Here is a 16989-nt window from a genome sequence, read left to right as displayed (position 1 = left end):
TTGGGGAGACAAAGCTATTATACTAGTTAAAAGAATCTATCCATAGTTAATCATTCACATTACGAATTTCCCATCGGAAGTAGGGGAAAGCAATGCACAACTTTGCTCATTTCCTCAATAAGCTCCTTAAACATTAAAGATAAGAAATTAGAAAACCATATACATGACAGCAAATGTATTGATTTAGAATTTCCTTCCTCACGCTATAACATTGTCTAGACATTGTTACAAACCCTGATGTGTATCTACATATATAACTTTCACAAAACGAGTCACATCTGAGCATGCTGTAAAAGATATGTGCATGAGGGGAAAGCAGAGATTTAGATCTAGCGCCACAGAATTTAAGTCCATAATTCCCCTCTATAAAACATTTTTTTTCACAAAGAGAAATATGAGAATTTTAAATAGGAATGCTAGGTTTTCTGTTTTTGTTTAGAAAGTCAAGTCATCTAAAGTATCAAGTTCAATCATGGAATTATTCAAATGTATTCTGGTTCAGCAGGGAGGAAAAATTTGTTTTGTATGAAAGTAAAATAATCTTTAGGAATGCTTAATCTGAAAGAAATAAATTAAAACAAAATAAAAATCATAAATACAAAAATAATGAAGTGGAAGACTTAATTGGAAGTAGAACAGAAAGAGAGAAGCAAAAAGAGAGAAGCAATAAAAGTGAGAGAATTATTTAAAAAAAGGAAGAGTAGAAAAATAAGAGAGGAAGCAAAGATAGAAAGAGACAGAGAATGAGGGGTAAAAGGTGAGAGGAGGGAAGAGAGGGGAAGAGAGGGAAAAGAGAGAGATATAGGGAGAGGAAGGGAGAGGAAGGAGGTGAGAGGGAGAAAGTTAGAAAGGGAGAGAGAGGGAGTGAGAGAAGGGGAAGAGAGACAAATATAAATTTTATATATATATATATATATAGAGAGAGAGAGAGAGAGAGAGAGAGAGAGAGAGAGAGAGAGAATGAAAGAGATAGAGACAGAAATAAGAGAGAGAGAGAGGTGGGCAAAAAAAAGGGGGGGGGGGGAGAAGATCACATACATGTACATACATGCTTGATAACGATCTAGATTATGGAAATGATTTTTCAATCCTTTGCAGACATGGGCTATCAGGATATGGAGCTCCCTATCAGATGTGGACATGTGGACATGTAAACTCACAAACCTATCCAACATATGATCCTTTCGACCTCATATCACTTTCATACATTTCATTTACAGCCCTTTTCATTAGTTTGTGTGATGAGTGCAAAAGTATAAAGTTCATTCTTGCCTTTATTTTAATAACCTAACTCAATTTTTCTTGCAGTTAGATAATTTGTAGTAGTGGTCTCTATCAGTTTATTTTTAATGTGAATCTGGGTTTTAATCGTTATGGATAACCTTCTTCTAGGATTTGCATCATTTCTAAACAAAATTCTCTATAGAATTGTATTTTAATATATACTTTCAAAACATTCCTAGTTTTAAGCCTGAAACATTTTATTGAAACCCTTTGATTGGCTTCTAAATTAGAACATATGCATTTAAATAGAATAGAGCATAGATGACCGCATTACTGCATTTCTTACAACACCTTGGTGAAAGAGGAATAGATAGACAAGAATCACCTTTGAATCTCTGATACAATACGTTACAGGGAAAGAAAAATAGAGAAATACTCCTACAAAGGTTGAACAGGCACTGGTACAGAATGTTGGTATCAATCGACACCGATATCAACCTTTGGGTTTCTAAGAATCTCTCTGAGATCCATAGCGATGAAGGAGGTGAGATGGAATCAAGTCTGACCATGTGACATAGCTTTGAAATGCATCTCCAGTGAATGTACGTGACTTACTCCTGCTCTCCGTCTATCAAAGACATGCAGCCTGCATATTCATATCCAGGACACAGAACTACAAACATTACACAATTACCCAGCTTTGAAACTAGGTCATTTACAGCACTTGCTCCAACAAATATACTCGCCCTACATAATTTTTTTAGGCAACGTCTTTAATAAAATAATTAAATTAATAAGGTCCTCTATCAAACATCACTGGTTTTTAAATTGGCAACACATGGTACCAATTTCATTGTGATATAAAGTCACAGATGTATGGGTCTATCACCTTGTATATGTCTCTCGCATTGTGGTAAGATGAAGTGCCACAATTAGTTCAGTACTTATCTAACAGCACATAGTCTAGAAATCAGCTGGACAGGCGCACTTTGAATTATGCTAAATACAATTTGAAATTTAGTTGGCAATATACAGACAAATGAATCATCAACAACAACAACCAAAACAGTTAACTGATGGACCAAACTTATTTTGAAACATACATAACATATTTGATGTAATTTATTTTCATGACTTGTACACATTTCGATAATATTGAATAGAAATCGTATTAACAAGTCTGAAATAAAAAGATATATGTTTCATGTTTTTAGGGCACGTCAAACTTTTATTTTTGTTTTGTGTTTCATATAGATAAACACAATAAGAAAAACAAGTTTACCCCAATTTCATAAAAATATTGAATTTAAGGTAAGTTTTTCCAATCAATGTATGATTTTGCAAATACAGAAAAAGAAAAGAATACTAATTAATAAAAAGTTTTCAAGTGATAATAAGGCACACAGAGATTAAAGTTAGGCAGGTGAAAAGTTGCTTTTCATTGCATCAGTGGTTAAATGCTACATGGACATTTCAAACCTACACGGAATAATAATGGATTGATAATTTGATATTGTTCTGTGCCACATCTTTTTCTACCATGCACAGTCACGTACTTGGATACCCCTTTCAGTGATCTCAGGTTTTAAATTCACCTTCCTAGAAAGATTACAGTCCATGATGAGAAAAACAGCTGCGTACCTACCAGTGCACATGGTTTACATGCCTGGTGGATTTCAGATTAAGACACTCAAAAACATTCATGAGTAACATTTCAAAGTCTGGTATAGGAGGAGATTCATGAAGGAAGCATAACAGTAACATCCGATACCCTATGATAAATCTTAAAGATGGAATATGACGCAAACATGGAGACAGGCAGGGATAAAAACAATGGAAGACCGAACTGGAAGTTGAAATTATGTAAGAGAAGATTTAAGGGAAAACAGAAACGGACAGAGAGATAGAGAGAGATTTTTGAAAGAAAAAGTTACAAATAAACACTGATAAAATAAAACTATATTTAACAAAAAAGTATAGAATGAAAAAAAAGTTATAGGTATGGAGCCCAGTTGTTTGAATCTACTTTGTAGTCAAAGTTATCCTATTTCTTAAATGAAATATATATATATTTTTATCAGCTTAATTCTTGACAACCAGTTTGTGAGTCATCAATTGAAACAACATACGATATTCTTACAAAAATATCAAGTGGCTTATTGGTATTCTGCTATTTGATATTACATGATAGAATGAGAATTAGAATATCATATCATGTCTCTTCTAAATGACGTAGGGGGCCTTGGGCTTGGCAGACGTATCTAATAACAGGAATCAATGCTATCGTATAATGCGACCGCACTTGGAATGATTATTTCTTGGTGTAAATGACTGTCACAGACGTTATTAGAGGGCGATAATTGAAGACAATTAAAGGGAATGGGGGAAATTTAAAACTGAAGCACCTAGACTGGTATATATACCATATGGTATGCCAGCACCCTTACAGTCTAGCACAAAAATGGCTAACTTCATTAAACTGATGAGTTCTGAGCCTAATTAAGGACATCTAAAGCTGATATTCTAATGATTCATTATATGCACATCTAGTGTTTCAAGATATAATAAAAGTGTATATACATCTAGAACACTCCATATGGCCCATTGTCTTATTGTTGCAGTTGGTTTTAATTCTGTTAGAGAATTTATGACAAAAATACAATTAATGGGTGTTCATGAAATGAAATATTCCTGAAGTTCCCAGATGATTTTGATGGCCTGACATTTCTTTTCTTTTTTCTTTCATATTTGTTTCACTCTAGTTAAACAGACAAATTCTTAAAATACCCAACAGGATTCTAAAATCAAATGAATAGCAAAACGAGTGGGATGAGGGAGCTAAGAAACTCAACATTGTATCACATGTATATCTTTGTAATACACATGTACTTGTATCTTTCTGGTTCTAACCATCAGCTGTCTAACTAAGATATGGAACAAGTCTCTTGATGTAAGAAGGATTGCATTGAAACATCTTACACCACAGCCCTAAAAACTAAAACTCAATGGTATGCATGAGAGAAGCAAATAACCAATTATTCTTTTGGCATTTAGGAGACCATATCATCTGTTCAGAGCAAGAGGGGCAAAATCCCATAAATATATTTTAACATGCTCAATGCCCTTCTGATCTCACCAGCCCCATGAGTGCTAGGATGTGTATGTACATGAAAACAGCTTAATAGGTCATGGGTGTGCATTATTCATTTGTCAAGAAACACAAACAACTTTCATCTTCAGGTCTCTATGTAGTCCTCCTTGAGTGATGAAACTGGAGAGTGTGAAGAAGAAAACTTTATTGTAAAATTGTATAGACAGAAAATTACGTTTATGCTGTTTGCAGACGATCAAACAGCATCTGCACCAATAAAAAGTGACACGGGAGATGGGTAGTATATTAACACCAATTGAAATTTGAAGACTCACCTAAGGAAATCGAAACAGCTGATCTTCTCATCATGGTCCAACAGATGTGTTATAATACTCGAGATCAAAATATGTGCATCAAAATGACAGAAACAGAAAAATGCCAATGGGGGCAAATCGTCCAAATATCGAACCGGGAAAATGGAAATATGGTTTGCGATGGACGTATCTGACGGGAGCCTGTCAAGCTCGTATCCGCTGGTCAAGTTTTCGTTCCCTAAATGGACATTGATGGAATGGTGCTGATGGATATCAATGGAAAGTATCAAATTATCAAGCCTAATTTGGTCCAGGTAATGAGGATGAAGATTGCAGACACACACACTGAAATGGAATGTTGTTGCTATGACAGCTGGTAGGAGATTGCAGGAAGGCAATGCAGAGGCCAGTCGCTTGGATGCTGTAGGCTGTGTATGGGTCTGGTTGGTTGGTTGGTTCACTGGGGTGGAGGAGGATGATAATAATAGGAAACCTCAAAATAGCTAGGCTTGCTCCACCAGAAGTAGCTCCATCTCCCCTTGGGCCTATTACATTCCATTGTATTTTAGAGGTATTTTGTAGGAGTGTGTGAGCATGCGTGGGTGTGTGTCTGTATGTTACTTGAATGGAAGAGTGAGGTTTTGGAAGACAGTAATTGCCTCGAAAAGCGGGGAAACCAAATTATGGTAGGAAGTAAGAGATGTCATAGAGAGTGTTTTCTATCCATTATAACCCATTGACAGAAACTTTCATTAAGGCTCTTGAAAGTTTAGGGGGCACATTATGCTAGGCTGCCATCTGTTTTTCTTTGGCAAAATAAGGGAAAGAAGTAAAATAAGGCAGTAAAGTAAAAAGAAGGGAGAAAAAGAGGACCTTTAAATAATTTAGAAGCATTTTGATATGTCTACAGATACATCAATTGGTACCTATCTTCTCAAAAGCTGATTAACCTCAATGCAAATGACATTTCCCATTTGACATACCAGGATTAGAGTAATGGAAAGCTTCCATCATACATGATCAGTTAATAACTGTTAAAAATTTGTTTAACCTGATATCCTTTAGTACTCTAGACTACCCCATTAATAGCTCTTATCAAACCTTTATCCCACCTATCAACAACAAATAATCTAACTGGCCAAACTCAATATATTACATCATTCATCATAACAGATCAAAACAACATCAGCGCTGAACGAGGGAGCAGTTCATATTTTCTGTTCAAGCCCACAAGGGTGTTGACTGTGTGTCATAGTATATGATATAATGCCCTTCTGTCTCCAAACAGACAATATGATGGAATCAAAACTGTTTGGGGCGACAACCTTAGAGAGAGAGCCAAACTGGATATTTTCGGACGACGAGCTCAGTTATTTTTATAACGTTGACGTCATCTTCTGGGCGGCACAGCTGTGTTCTGTTTGTAATTGGGCGCGTGCCCTCACATCTAAACCTGCTCAGAGGGAGGCTTTCCAAACAAACAGGAGTGATTCGTCTGTATGAATATATGGGGAGGGGTGTTAAAGAGTGAAAGAGATCATCACTAAGAATATGAAACAGAAGAAAATTGGCTTTATCAAAAATACTGTAAACATGACTATTTGCGTGCATGAAACTTTTACGAATTTCTCCAGTGATAAAGATTTATAAACGTTTCAGACCGTGAAATAATTAAATCACATTCAGTGTAACACAATTTGGAAATTTATGAAAATGTCTTGCCATGAAAAAGGTTATTGACCATTCAGAAAGGTTTCATGTCATATAAGTTTATGATTTTGAAGTAGGACATAATGATATACCATAAATTGAACCTTTCAGATATTATATGAAGTATATGAAGTATTGATTGATTGATTGATTGATTTGTTTTATTGTCCACATTGAGTGGAAATTCTTCTTTCACATGGTTACAACTATATACAGTATATAGAGCATAGGTCAATTGAACACATTTTAAGTTACACATTGCTCATTAATAAACTCAGCACTACATTTTTTTAGAACAATAAATCATACTTTAATATGTGTTTGGAAATAGAGATTATATTTTTCTACAGCTATAGGGCAAGTTACTTCTTACAAGCAGCTTTATTTTCATCTGTTTTGGTTTCAAACAAAGGGTATCGACTTTGAACTAGAGATGTCAGCAAAGTCTACTATTTCACAGAGGGCATTCTTTCTCTTCCCTGAAAGCTTGATATAGAATGCAGTGCTAGCGGTAGGTGAGCCATGGCCGTTGGCTTCATGACCAAATACCACACATTTCTTGACAATGGCTCACTACACTTGGTAGAAAATAACACAATAGAGCAGCTCATATATACAGCTGCAAGTAATTCAGTCATTTAATGTCCTAAAATATGATTTAATATTAGAGTGTATACAAAATCAAATTGAATTACAATCTAGCAATCTATCAAAACTTTGAAGTGGCAAAATTAACAACCTCATACAACGCAGTAAAAGGAAGTTGACCATTATCATTAATATAATGGGTTTATATTGGTTTCCATTTTGAGTTAGAAAGTGAAAACAATAATCTTAATTTGACACACTTAGACAAATGGGTTGCAACTGAAACCAAATAATATTGATAATAATGTATTATTGCTCCTATTACATTTATTCTCATAACTCAAGTCCTATTAGACTTATTAGTCTAATTTTTTTACATTTCAGGGGCTGAAGTGTTATTTCTTTTTAACGATGCACTTTTAAGTCAGATGTGTTTTAAATCAAGAGTTGAAGAAACCAACTTCCTATGAGGATGACAGCTCAAGAGACCCAAAATGTCTGCTTCACAGATCTTCTAAAAAGTTATCAGACAGTTTGTGAGACCATGAGCATGACAGTCAAAGACACCAACATATCCCTCTTGCAGGCCTTTTCTGGGGGTTCATGAGCCTTACCGTGTTGGTCCCGTGAGCTATGGGTTGGGTCTATTGGGATGAATTACTGTAAACCTCCTTGTAGTTTTGAGAGAAACCACCAAGACGAGGGAGAACACAGGAAAACCACAGAAAAAGTCAACGATAGCAACCGCCCTACCATGTGGCCTATCCTGACATCCTGCCTAAGTCATGTGAATGCAACATATTCAAATCACATGGCCTAAAGCAGGATTTACACTTGATTGAGAAGGGAGGAGATATCTTTAATTGAACAGCCTTCTTGAGAATGGATCACAAGGAGAAGAAAGATGTATTTTTATATTAGATTATCATTGTTATTGATATGTTGTGTTTATCAAAAACACAAATTCTTAGAAAGAAAAATAATGAGATTTGATCCCTTCAGCATACCAACAAGTTGCTAAGAATGAAGACGCAGGCATGCTAAATCATTACAAATTGAAGGCTTAAGATTGTCTATTTCCTCATGGTAATTCTTATCTTTTAAAAATGCATTCCCCTAGCTCTTGATTTTTCTATAACTTGGATAAAAATTTGCTATCACATATTTGTTAATGCAACCACAAGCAATTTTAACTTCTCTTTGACCGGAGTCTAATAAATAATCATTTCAATACTTCAAAACAAAATGAACAAACAGTGAAGCAAACAGCCAGGGGGCGATTAGAGGTTTGCAGTTCCATTACCATGACTGCTTCCTCAACCAATGACCTTTGTAAATCCATCGACAAAGTCTGAACAAAAGGCTGCCCTCTATGTTTACAGACAGTATAATTTGGGACGTCCAACTAGGCTCCTTTCCCCCCATGAAAACAGACTTGCAATTTTGTCTTTTTTCCAACAAGAAATGTGAAACTTTGTATAAGTTTTTTAGCTTCACAAATTTTGAAACTTAGAACTTGATTTTTTTCTTGGTGCAGTTTCACTTTTGGTAAAATCTAATAAAATATGTTTTGAGCCAAAAAGGCAGTCTATCTAGTCATCTAATCGTACACTTCAAAGTTTCACCAATAATTTTATTACTTCCATATTGCTCATCACTATGCCCATGCCTCACTCATAGATATATGTAGAATGTTCCTGTAAATTGAGATGGAAAAATTATGTCAAGGCTTCAACAGCTTTCTAAACCCAATATATCAATTCCACTTGCGATAATACATTGCACCACCAATTTTCCTACACAACAAGAACCAGATAGATTTGTAATCAACAATATAGGTCATGATCACGATATATACATTATTCCAGTATTTCCTCACAAAGTAGAGCAACTACAAGTATAAATAGCTCAGATAGAACCTTATTTTTCTATTTTAACCTGGATATTGGCCTGTCTGTCATGATCATGTTCCGAACCCTGCAGAGAGGTGACCCGAGAATCCTCTTTGAAATAACAGACTTGGCCTTCCCTAACCTTTCAACAATTTATTCTGGTCCTCTGAACGAAACCAAGTTACTTCAGAAGTTCAGACACACTTTTGATTTTTAGGCTCAAACTTTATTTGGCTAATGAACAGAAAATCCAATTTCCGTTTAATCACCTCGCACAATTAAAAATCGATTGTGGTTGTGTGATCAGATGCCAGATGCTTCTGATGTACAGGTTTTCCAAAAGGATATGAATGTTTTATGTCCTGCATTATTACTAGCTAACTGTCAGTTAGTTAATACTTTACAGCCGGGCAATGTAAAGACAGTTCCATCTAAAACATTATGCTATCAACTTTGCAGGTAGTTTTCTTGCTCTCCTATGCTGTCAAAGCAATATGCTACTCTGCCCTCTCTTGTTCTCATACAGACAACTAACTCACACCAAGTTGAAATGGCAACAATCTACATGCACTCAACACCACTACAAATAGATTGATGTAACTGTATAAATCAGATTCCCTAGTTTCTTTTTTTGATAAGGTCTTAGATGGGAGGGCATACGTACTGTAAAGAAAGGAAAATACGTACTGTAAAGAAAGGAAAATACTTACAGAAAATTTATTCCTCGAATGCAGTCTAGTCTCTCTCATCTCTTATCATCCATTTCGAAGGTTGAAATAGCTATGATATCTTTAATTTACTTCTCACATTCACAGTACAACCACCATCCTCAGAGTTGGGAGTTAGGACAAAGACACCCCCCCCCCTCACTCTTGGGCGATCCTCATACAATATCACAAGCTCCAATCAAAAAAAAAAAAGAGGATCCTTGCATGAATGTACGTACCTGCTGCTTGTTGTAATGTGTCTAGTGCCCCCATCATAGCAGTGGCAAAGTCGTCGGCGTCGCTGGCGCTCTGGAAGTTGAGACCGTAGACGTGTCGACTGTCCCGCCATTGGTGGAACGTGGGAGTGGCCTGGTTGTACTTGAGACCTTTTAAAATGGAGGAATTGATGACAACCTGTTGGTTGACAGAGAGAAAGAGGGAAGGAAAGGGAGAGAGAGTTAACAATAAGAAAAAAATAATTTTTCAAATTGTTAAAGCAAAGGAAGGGTAAAGAAGTAGAACGCAACATGGTGACAAACTCAAGCAAAAGTCATCTTCATGATTCAGTTCTACCAGCAAGCCACCTGCTTGGAGCCAGATGGAGCTAAGGCATCATTGAACAGAGTTAAAACCCTTCCAGCTCCAAAATATGATGTAACAACTAACAAGAATGTCCAAACATATTTGTCTATTATCCTCTATTTGTTCCTGTGACCAACAAAATGTTGCAAACATATTTCTCAAATTTACAAGTAACACTAAGGTTCAATTTGAAAGACGACATTTCTTTCACCCCAAACATGACATTCTCTCCCCAAGGATTGGACCTCACGCTTACAAGTGGGGTTTGTTTTCATCAAACAATCATGAATGCCAAATTAAAAGTGACAAATCCACACCGAAAACATAAATGGATGAAGTCCCCGATCATTCATTGGATGTGTGAAGAATGTGAGCCAAAACATGAATTTTTATACATACCGGTACAACTTTCTTATTGCTGTTAGGTCCACTTTCTTAAATAAAAGTAAAGCTTTCTAGCCTTTCTCAAGACTACAAACAGCCTCACTAAATACAAATCTTATAAAAGAAATTTGTTATGTAATTGTTCATACACTTAACATGTAAGTTTACCCATGCAAAAACACTTTATTTGGCTCAAATCATAAGGTAACAAAGTAATGTAGCTTTTATCATTCAATTTTAATTTCTATTTGCATTCTGATACTTATGAGAAAAGACCTTAAAAAAAATCAATAACAAAACACTATGATTGATATTATTTCTAAGAAAATCAAAATATTTACTAAAAATACTGCATTCACTCCTAACAAGGAAGTGAATTTTTCTAAAAAGATGATACAAACTAGGACCATTTCATTGTAATGACCAGGATATAGATGTGCATGGCTAATCCTTCAATACATCATCCCCCAAAGCTAGCCTGGATATATGCACGCCCCCCCCCCCCACTCCGAGAACGGACGGACCCCATGCGTGTTACCAAAATGTCCGGTAAAGGGGTACTTTTTGTGCGACAAAGTCCGGCCCGAGAATTGTAAAAAAAGGGGTGTATTAACTTTTCACTCAGAGATTTCTTTAAAAAGGGGGTGTTTTTTCTTTTTTTCTCTCATCTCTTTGGTCTCCTGAGAAATTATTCCGAATTAGGGGGGTACATTGAGCATTTTTCATGATTTAGGGGGGTCTCCAAGGCAGGAAAAGCCCGTCAAAAGCCTGCGAAAGGGGGGTTCGGAAATGTTGGCAGTCCTCAGATAGGGGGTGCTTTCAAAAAGAGGGAACAAGCATATGCGTACCCTAAATAACACTGAGTGGGGGGCCGGGATATATGCAGCTCAAAACATGAAATGGGTATTCAACATTTGCTCCGGCGACAATTATTCCTGTTCTTATTTTGTCAAAAGTAAATGGTTAGGGTTGCAATTGGATTTTGAGTTAGGCTTAGGATAAGGGTTAGGTATTGTTTTGGGTCCAGGGTTAAAGTTGTATATTTGATTAGAGTAGGAAGTTACCACTGGGTAATTTTCACACAAGCATATGATATAAAAATTGAATAACAGACATGCACATGTACATATATGTATAGATTAATGGAGTCTCTGCAAGGTCACATAATTTGGCTGAAAAATATATTTCCTGGAATCACAGAGCATCCATGTATGGTAGGAAAACAGTGGGAATATATCAATATTGAAATCTGACCCATTTACATAATCTTGCCACAAGTTAATGGTGTTAAAAAATGAGTTAGTAGGCCTACATTACAGTTCTGAGTATAAAGAGCCTCATCTTAAAATAACATATTCTAAATTAAGACATCCACATTTCTTATCTTAAATGATCATGACAACGCCTTCCTGAACAAACATTTGGGAGTCGCAAATTTAGGATGACAAACATTTCAATCCCAAAGGCTTCAAGCAACAACTATATTGATTTTATTTAAAATTAAATTGATTGTGAGCTCTTATAAAGTAACATAAACAAAATCATCAAGGATGCTATCAGTGATATGACAGGACATTGATGAATTAATCATTTCCTTCAAATGATATAAATGAATAAGTTCTTAACCCCAAGAGAGTATTTCACACATGGATATCAAATGTTTGATAATGTGACTTTTAAGAGACTTAATGAGAGTATACTTGCTAATGAGAACTTACACTAATTATGCTGTTTATATACTAATTAAATTTTAAGTACTTGTGAAACCGAGACGTAGATCATGACTGTCAAGTTTCCAATTTCTCATTGAAACTTCAATCATTAATATTATGTTTATGTTATAAATGGCAAACTTGTCTTGGTTTTAGCGTGGTAACGCTGGTGTACCCTGTTAATCACTTCTTTCAAATATCACCAATGTATTAAAGACCTTGTACACGTATATGTGATAAACATGACATATATATTATTGTTAAAATTGACGAATGGGGGGGGGGGAATAAACAAAATAACATTTACAAACTAAATATATTCCACAGTCAAAATAATTTCATTACCCAAAATAAGATAATCATTTTCATATTGATTCTATAGTATGCAGACACATTTGCTCAATGGACTTGTCTTCAAGTCTTTAAGTTTCTGTTAGATATCCTTGTGACACTCAACATTACTACACATACATGTAGCCTTCAAATAGTCATGTTTAAGAGATCAAAATGTGTAATTTCAGTTCCAGGAGAGCATTGGAGACCTAAATACACATCAAGACTTTCTAGAGACACACGACAGAGTGTAAACTTCCGGGTAGGCAGTCAGTCATCGACAGACAAGGAAATATATTGACAAACTCCCTCTTGACTGCATGTGGCACTTTATGTAATTATGTTATTAGTGGGTTCAAATATCACCATGTACATTGTTCTAATTAACAACTAATACCTATATACATGTAGGCTCATATACACATGGATGTGGATAGATTATATATTGGTCTATCTAATCATATTAATATTCACCAATTTGTTTATCACCTGTAATTACGAAATCATTGTCATGGTATAGACAGTAGTTTTGTCTGCATTGGGTATTCTATCTCTTAAAAATGTTTCTATTTTGTTGAGCTTTAAATATTGCTGACTTTCTCATTTCAGTTCTAGCTCTGTAAATTAGTCAATGTTTATATTTGCTAAACTTATTCAAATTTAGATATCAAAAACTTTAAAGAGCCTGCTTAGCGTCATTAAAAAATCGGATAGAGTTGCATACTATCACATTCAATTTTATTAAATGACCATCTCTTCATATTTATCCAAGAAACCCATGACATTATTTTTATAATGGTTTTCATTAATTCCACAGCTCAACAAAATGATCTGCTCCATGTAGGGAACATTTCCTTAATGAAAATAAATCTCACAGAACAAAAAAAAAGCCACACATGGTGAAACAGTAAAGGCTTTGCAGTTTGTATTTTTTTGTTATCGCTGATTATATAAAAAATACATATATAATTTATTGCTAAGATTCTGTTGTGACATTATATAAAAGCAAAGTATCTCTTGTGTTTCTATCACCATTCATATTTTAAAAAATAGACATGAGAGTATCATCTCTCAACACTACTGAGTGGAAAGATGCAACATTTCCTTCCTGCGTGTGAACGTAACTCATTATTTCTTACCTCATCAGAGTTAAGATGCTGTTAATGATTTAAGTTAAGAGTTTAAAGAGTTAATGATCATGGGGGGGGGGCAGTTGGGAGGAAATGGGTCAAATTAAATTATGGAACATTCAAACTAGATTAGTGTGTAAAATACCTCAAGACCTCATTAGAACGGGGCAACAAGTCGTCGCTGTTTTCACGAAGTGACGGCAGTGAAAAAAATTGCATTCACTTTGCGTTACGATTTTCCTCACTACCGTCACTTCGTGAAAATAGGGACGAAGTGATGTCTGGTTACGTGTCGTCCAAATTTAAGAAACCAGATAAGAAAATAAACCAAGGATATATTCTTTCCGATCACAAAGAGAGAATCTTCTAAAGTAGCATACCTTTAAAAGATATTTTTTACCTTATATACTTATTTCCAGTTGTTTATCTGCATTTAATTCAGTCCCTATTTAACACCAAAACAGAGAAGATGTGACAACAGGTGTGATGATTTTGTGTTCAATTAACTTCCAATGCCATCAAATGTCTCATTTTATTATCTTTTTGAACCACTTGCACAGGCAACTGGTCAAATTGTTTGTAAGCAAGGAAGTGGATTAAAATTGAGTTATGGCATTGTCAAAAACAATTAGTGAACATGCTCCAAGACGTCATGAGGATGAAGATGTGACATATGGTAGTGTTTACATCTATGATATATACACATTTTTATGTTTCTGTTGCTGTTAAATAAACAAATAAAACTCTGATCATGATCATCAGCATCAAAAATTATATTCATATCTTCATTTCAGCATTAGTAGAGTTAACTCTCAAAAGATGACTCATACATGCATATCTTGAAATTCCTCAACATCCAATAAGTCAATATCTGCATACTTTACATTTTTTAATGTTAAAGTATCTCTGAATGTGACAGCACTGACAGTCTACAATTAACTGTCAAATCTACAACAAGTCATAGTAATATAAAAAGAGATTCCTGAACGAATGCAATACTAATTAAAAAACAGCAAAAATTCCAGTGGATGTGGACTCTTATGGAATCAAATCAAATAGGTTCTAGTGTATCAAAGTTGCAAACATTTTATTTCATGATAATTTGTTTCCTCTTCTAATCAGTCAGACTAAAATGGAAACAAACAACATAAAAAGTAGCTTTACATCTACTTAAGATGTAGACAAATGGATCAGCATTTATTCATCAGAGCATGAAAAGTTCATTAGTTCATCTATATACTATTTGAAAAATGAGTATTACTACTACTTTGTTCATAAACAGTTTTGTTGGTACACCAAACTATGTCTGTAGTTATCTCTGTAAATAAGACACTGCATACTATAGAGTTGTGAGTTCATTGGTAGAAAGATAGAAGAGAATGGGAGAGAAAGTGCAGGACTGATTTTACCTAGCTTGATCATAGTTTAATGTCAGAGTGATTATAATTATAATAGCATCAATTTCCACTGGATTTAACCATATGCATTCTTAGGTTCAATCTTAAATGAGTTTAGATTCATCATTATGTAAAATGATCAGGAACGGGAGAACAATACCCTGATTTCAGGTAATTCTGCTCTAAATTAAATCAACATAATTCCTTTGTGATCCTTTAATAAAAGAATGTTTTGTAATGAGTTATATCTTTTGTTTGTAGAATCAGAAACATAGAGTGAACACTGTTCTGGCTCCCAACGTACTATAATGATGAAAGAAGAAGAGTAGAACGCGGGTAGTCATAGCGATATCCACAGCAGGAGTCTGCAGGACAGTGTTACACCTGAACATTAGGCCTGTCTTCACTATCTCGAGATAGCCAAATATCCAGCTATTTGAACTATCCCGATCGCAAACTATCCAGCTAATTTGCGTCTTCATCAGACCGAAGTAGCAATTAGAAGGATATTTGGTCGGGATTGTTATCCCAAGATATCTTGGGATAGTTTGCAAAATATCCCACTATTTGGCAAAATATCCAGCTATTTGTCCCGTGCGTCTTCACTAGACCGAAGATTCGCAATACGCGCTAACGCTGAGCAAAATATCTCGAGCTAATTTCTCAAGGTCGAGTTTCAAGTTTGGAGGTCGAACCTCGAGATAGTGAAGACGCGATTTTTTACTTCGGGATTATTTCCCAAATAGCGGGCTATTTGGCAATCTCGAGATATTTGGCAATCTCGAGATGATGAAGACGCGCCTATTGGCAAACACCAAGGACAAAGCAGATCACATTACATACCATAGACTCTACTCAAAGCCAGGATCTTTATTCTTAGGCTTTCTGCTCCTCAGTGACAGGACAAAGAATTTGAATTATAGGAGGAGTAGGCCTGGGCAGAGCCATCTAAACACAGAGATTGGCCAACTTGGTTTCCCTGGGCTTGTGCTTGCCCAACAAAGCAGTAGTTGCCATATAGTGTCCAACTCCAACCGGGTTGGCCAAACTCTGTGTATAGATGGCTCTGGGCCTTGGTGATGGCAGAAAAGGGGGCGGGGCAGATATCAATGATGGTTTGCGACCTGACATGCGTACATTATGTTGAAGCATGTACTGAAGATATGTTTGTGTGCGTAACCAGCTACGATAAATGGAAATGGAGGAGATAAAGACAGATAAAATTTGGTAGTTTTCACACAGAGCTGTGTGATAACTCCTTGGCAAAATTTAAGAATTGATTTTTCTGACCATCTCAACAAAAATTCTTAATGGAAATAGAAACATGGACAGAAAAGATGGGGGAAGGGGGTAGCAGAGAATAATAAAGGGATGGCAAATAAATTCAACATATCGTTCCTGTTTTCACGAAGTGACGGTAGTGAGGAAAATCTGCACACAAATTGTATGCGATTTTCATTCACTACCATCACTTGGTGAAAATAGGAACGATATGATGAATGCACCAGAAGAGGGATTATGAAACTAGGGACCTTCTGTTGGACTTAAATTAAGAATTTATTGGAAGCTGCACTCAACGACAACATGTAATAAATTAATGTAGGCTTTTCTTTGCGCCATTCGTCTTCCAGAGTAGTGGTGATGAGAAATGGATAGGGCTATCATATACATGCTGCATGCCGTTCCTACAAACACTTTAAGGTAGAATGTTTGGTCCATATACACTCGACTCCGTACCCATTACAATGTAACCTGATATGGCATGTAATCAGTGACCAATAGCTCCTATCATACCATTGGGGTATCATCGTACTCCTCCTTACATGATTCATACAGAACTCACTAGACTGTTTAGACCAGAAGAAATTAATACGAAACTCATACAAAGAAACATTGTAAAGAGAATCATAGTATAGCAAAAGGGG

The 16989-nt window shown here is 35.6% G+C and overlaps 1 protein-coding gene across 6 annotated transcripts in view; it reads right to left on the bottom strand.

Annotated features, from left to right (window-relative positions):
- The window catches only part of LOC576114 (protein enabled homolog), a 68202-nt gene that overhangs the window by 28916 nt on the left and 22297 nt on the right, over positions 1-16989 (bottom strand). For all 6 annotated transcript variants that reach the window (XM_011679234.2, XM_011679235.2, XM_030999260.1 and 3 more), the window contains exon 3: positions 9766-9940. In XM_011679234.2, coding sequence (XP_011677536.2) covers positions 9766-9940 — 175 coding nt within the window. The remainder of the gene's footprint in view (positions 1-9765; positions 9941-16989) is intronic.

This window comes from Strongylocentrotus purpuratus, unplaced genomic scaffold (genome assembly GCF_000002235.5).
Source record: "Strongylocentrotus purpuratus isolate Spur 01 unplaced genomic scaffold, Spur_5.0 spur5_scaffold_5, whole genome shotgun sequence".
NCBI lineage: Eukaryota > Metazoa > Echinodermata > Echinoidea > Camarodonta > Strongylocentrotidae > Strongylocentrotus > Strongylocentrotus purpuratus.
This window is presented reverse-complemented; position numbering and strand designations above follow the sequence as displayed.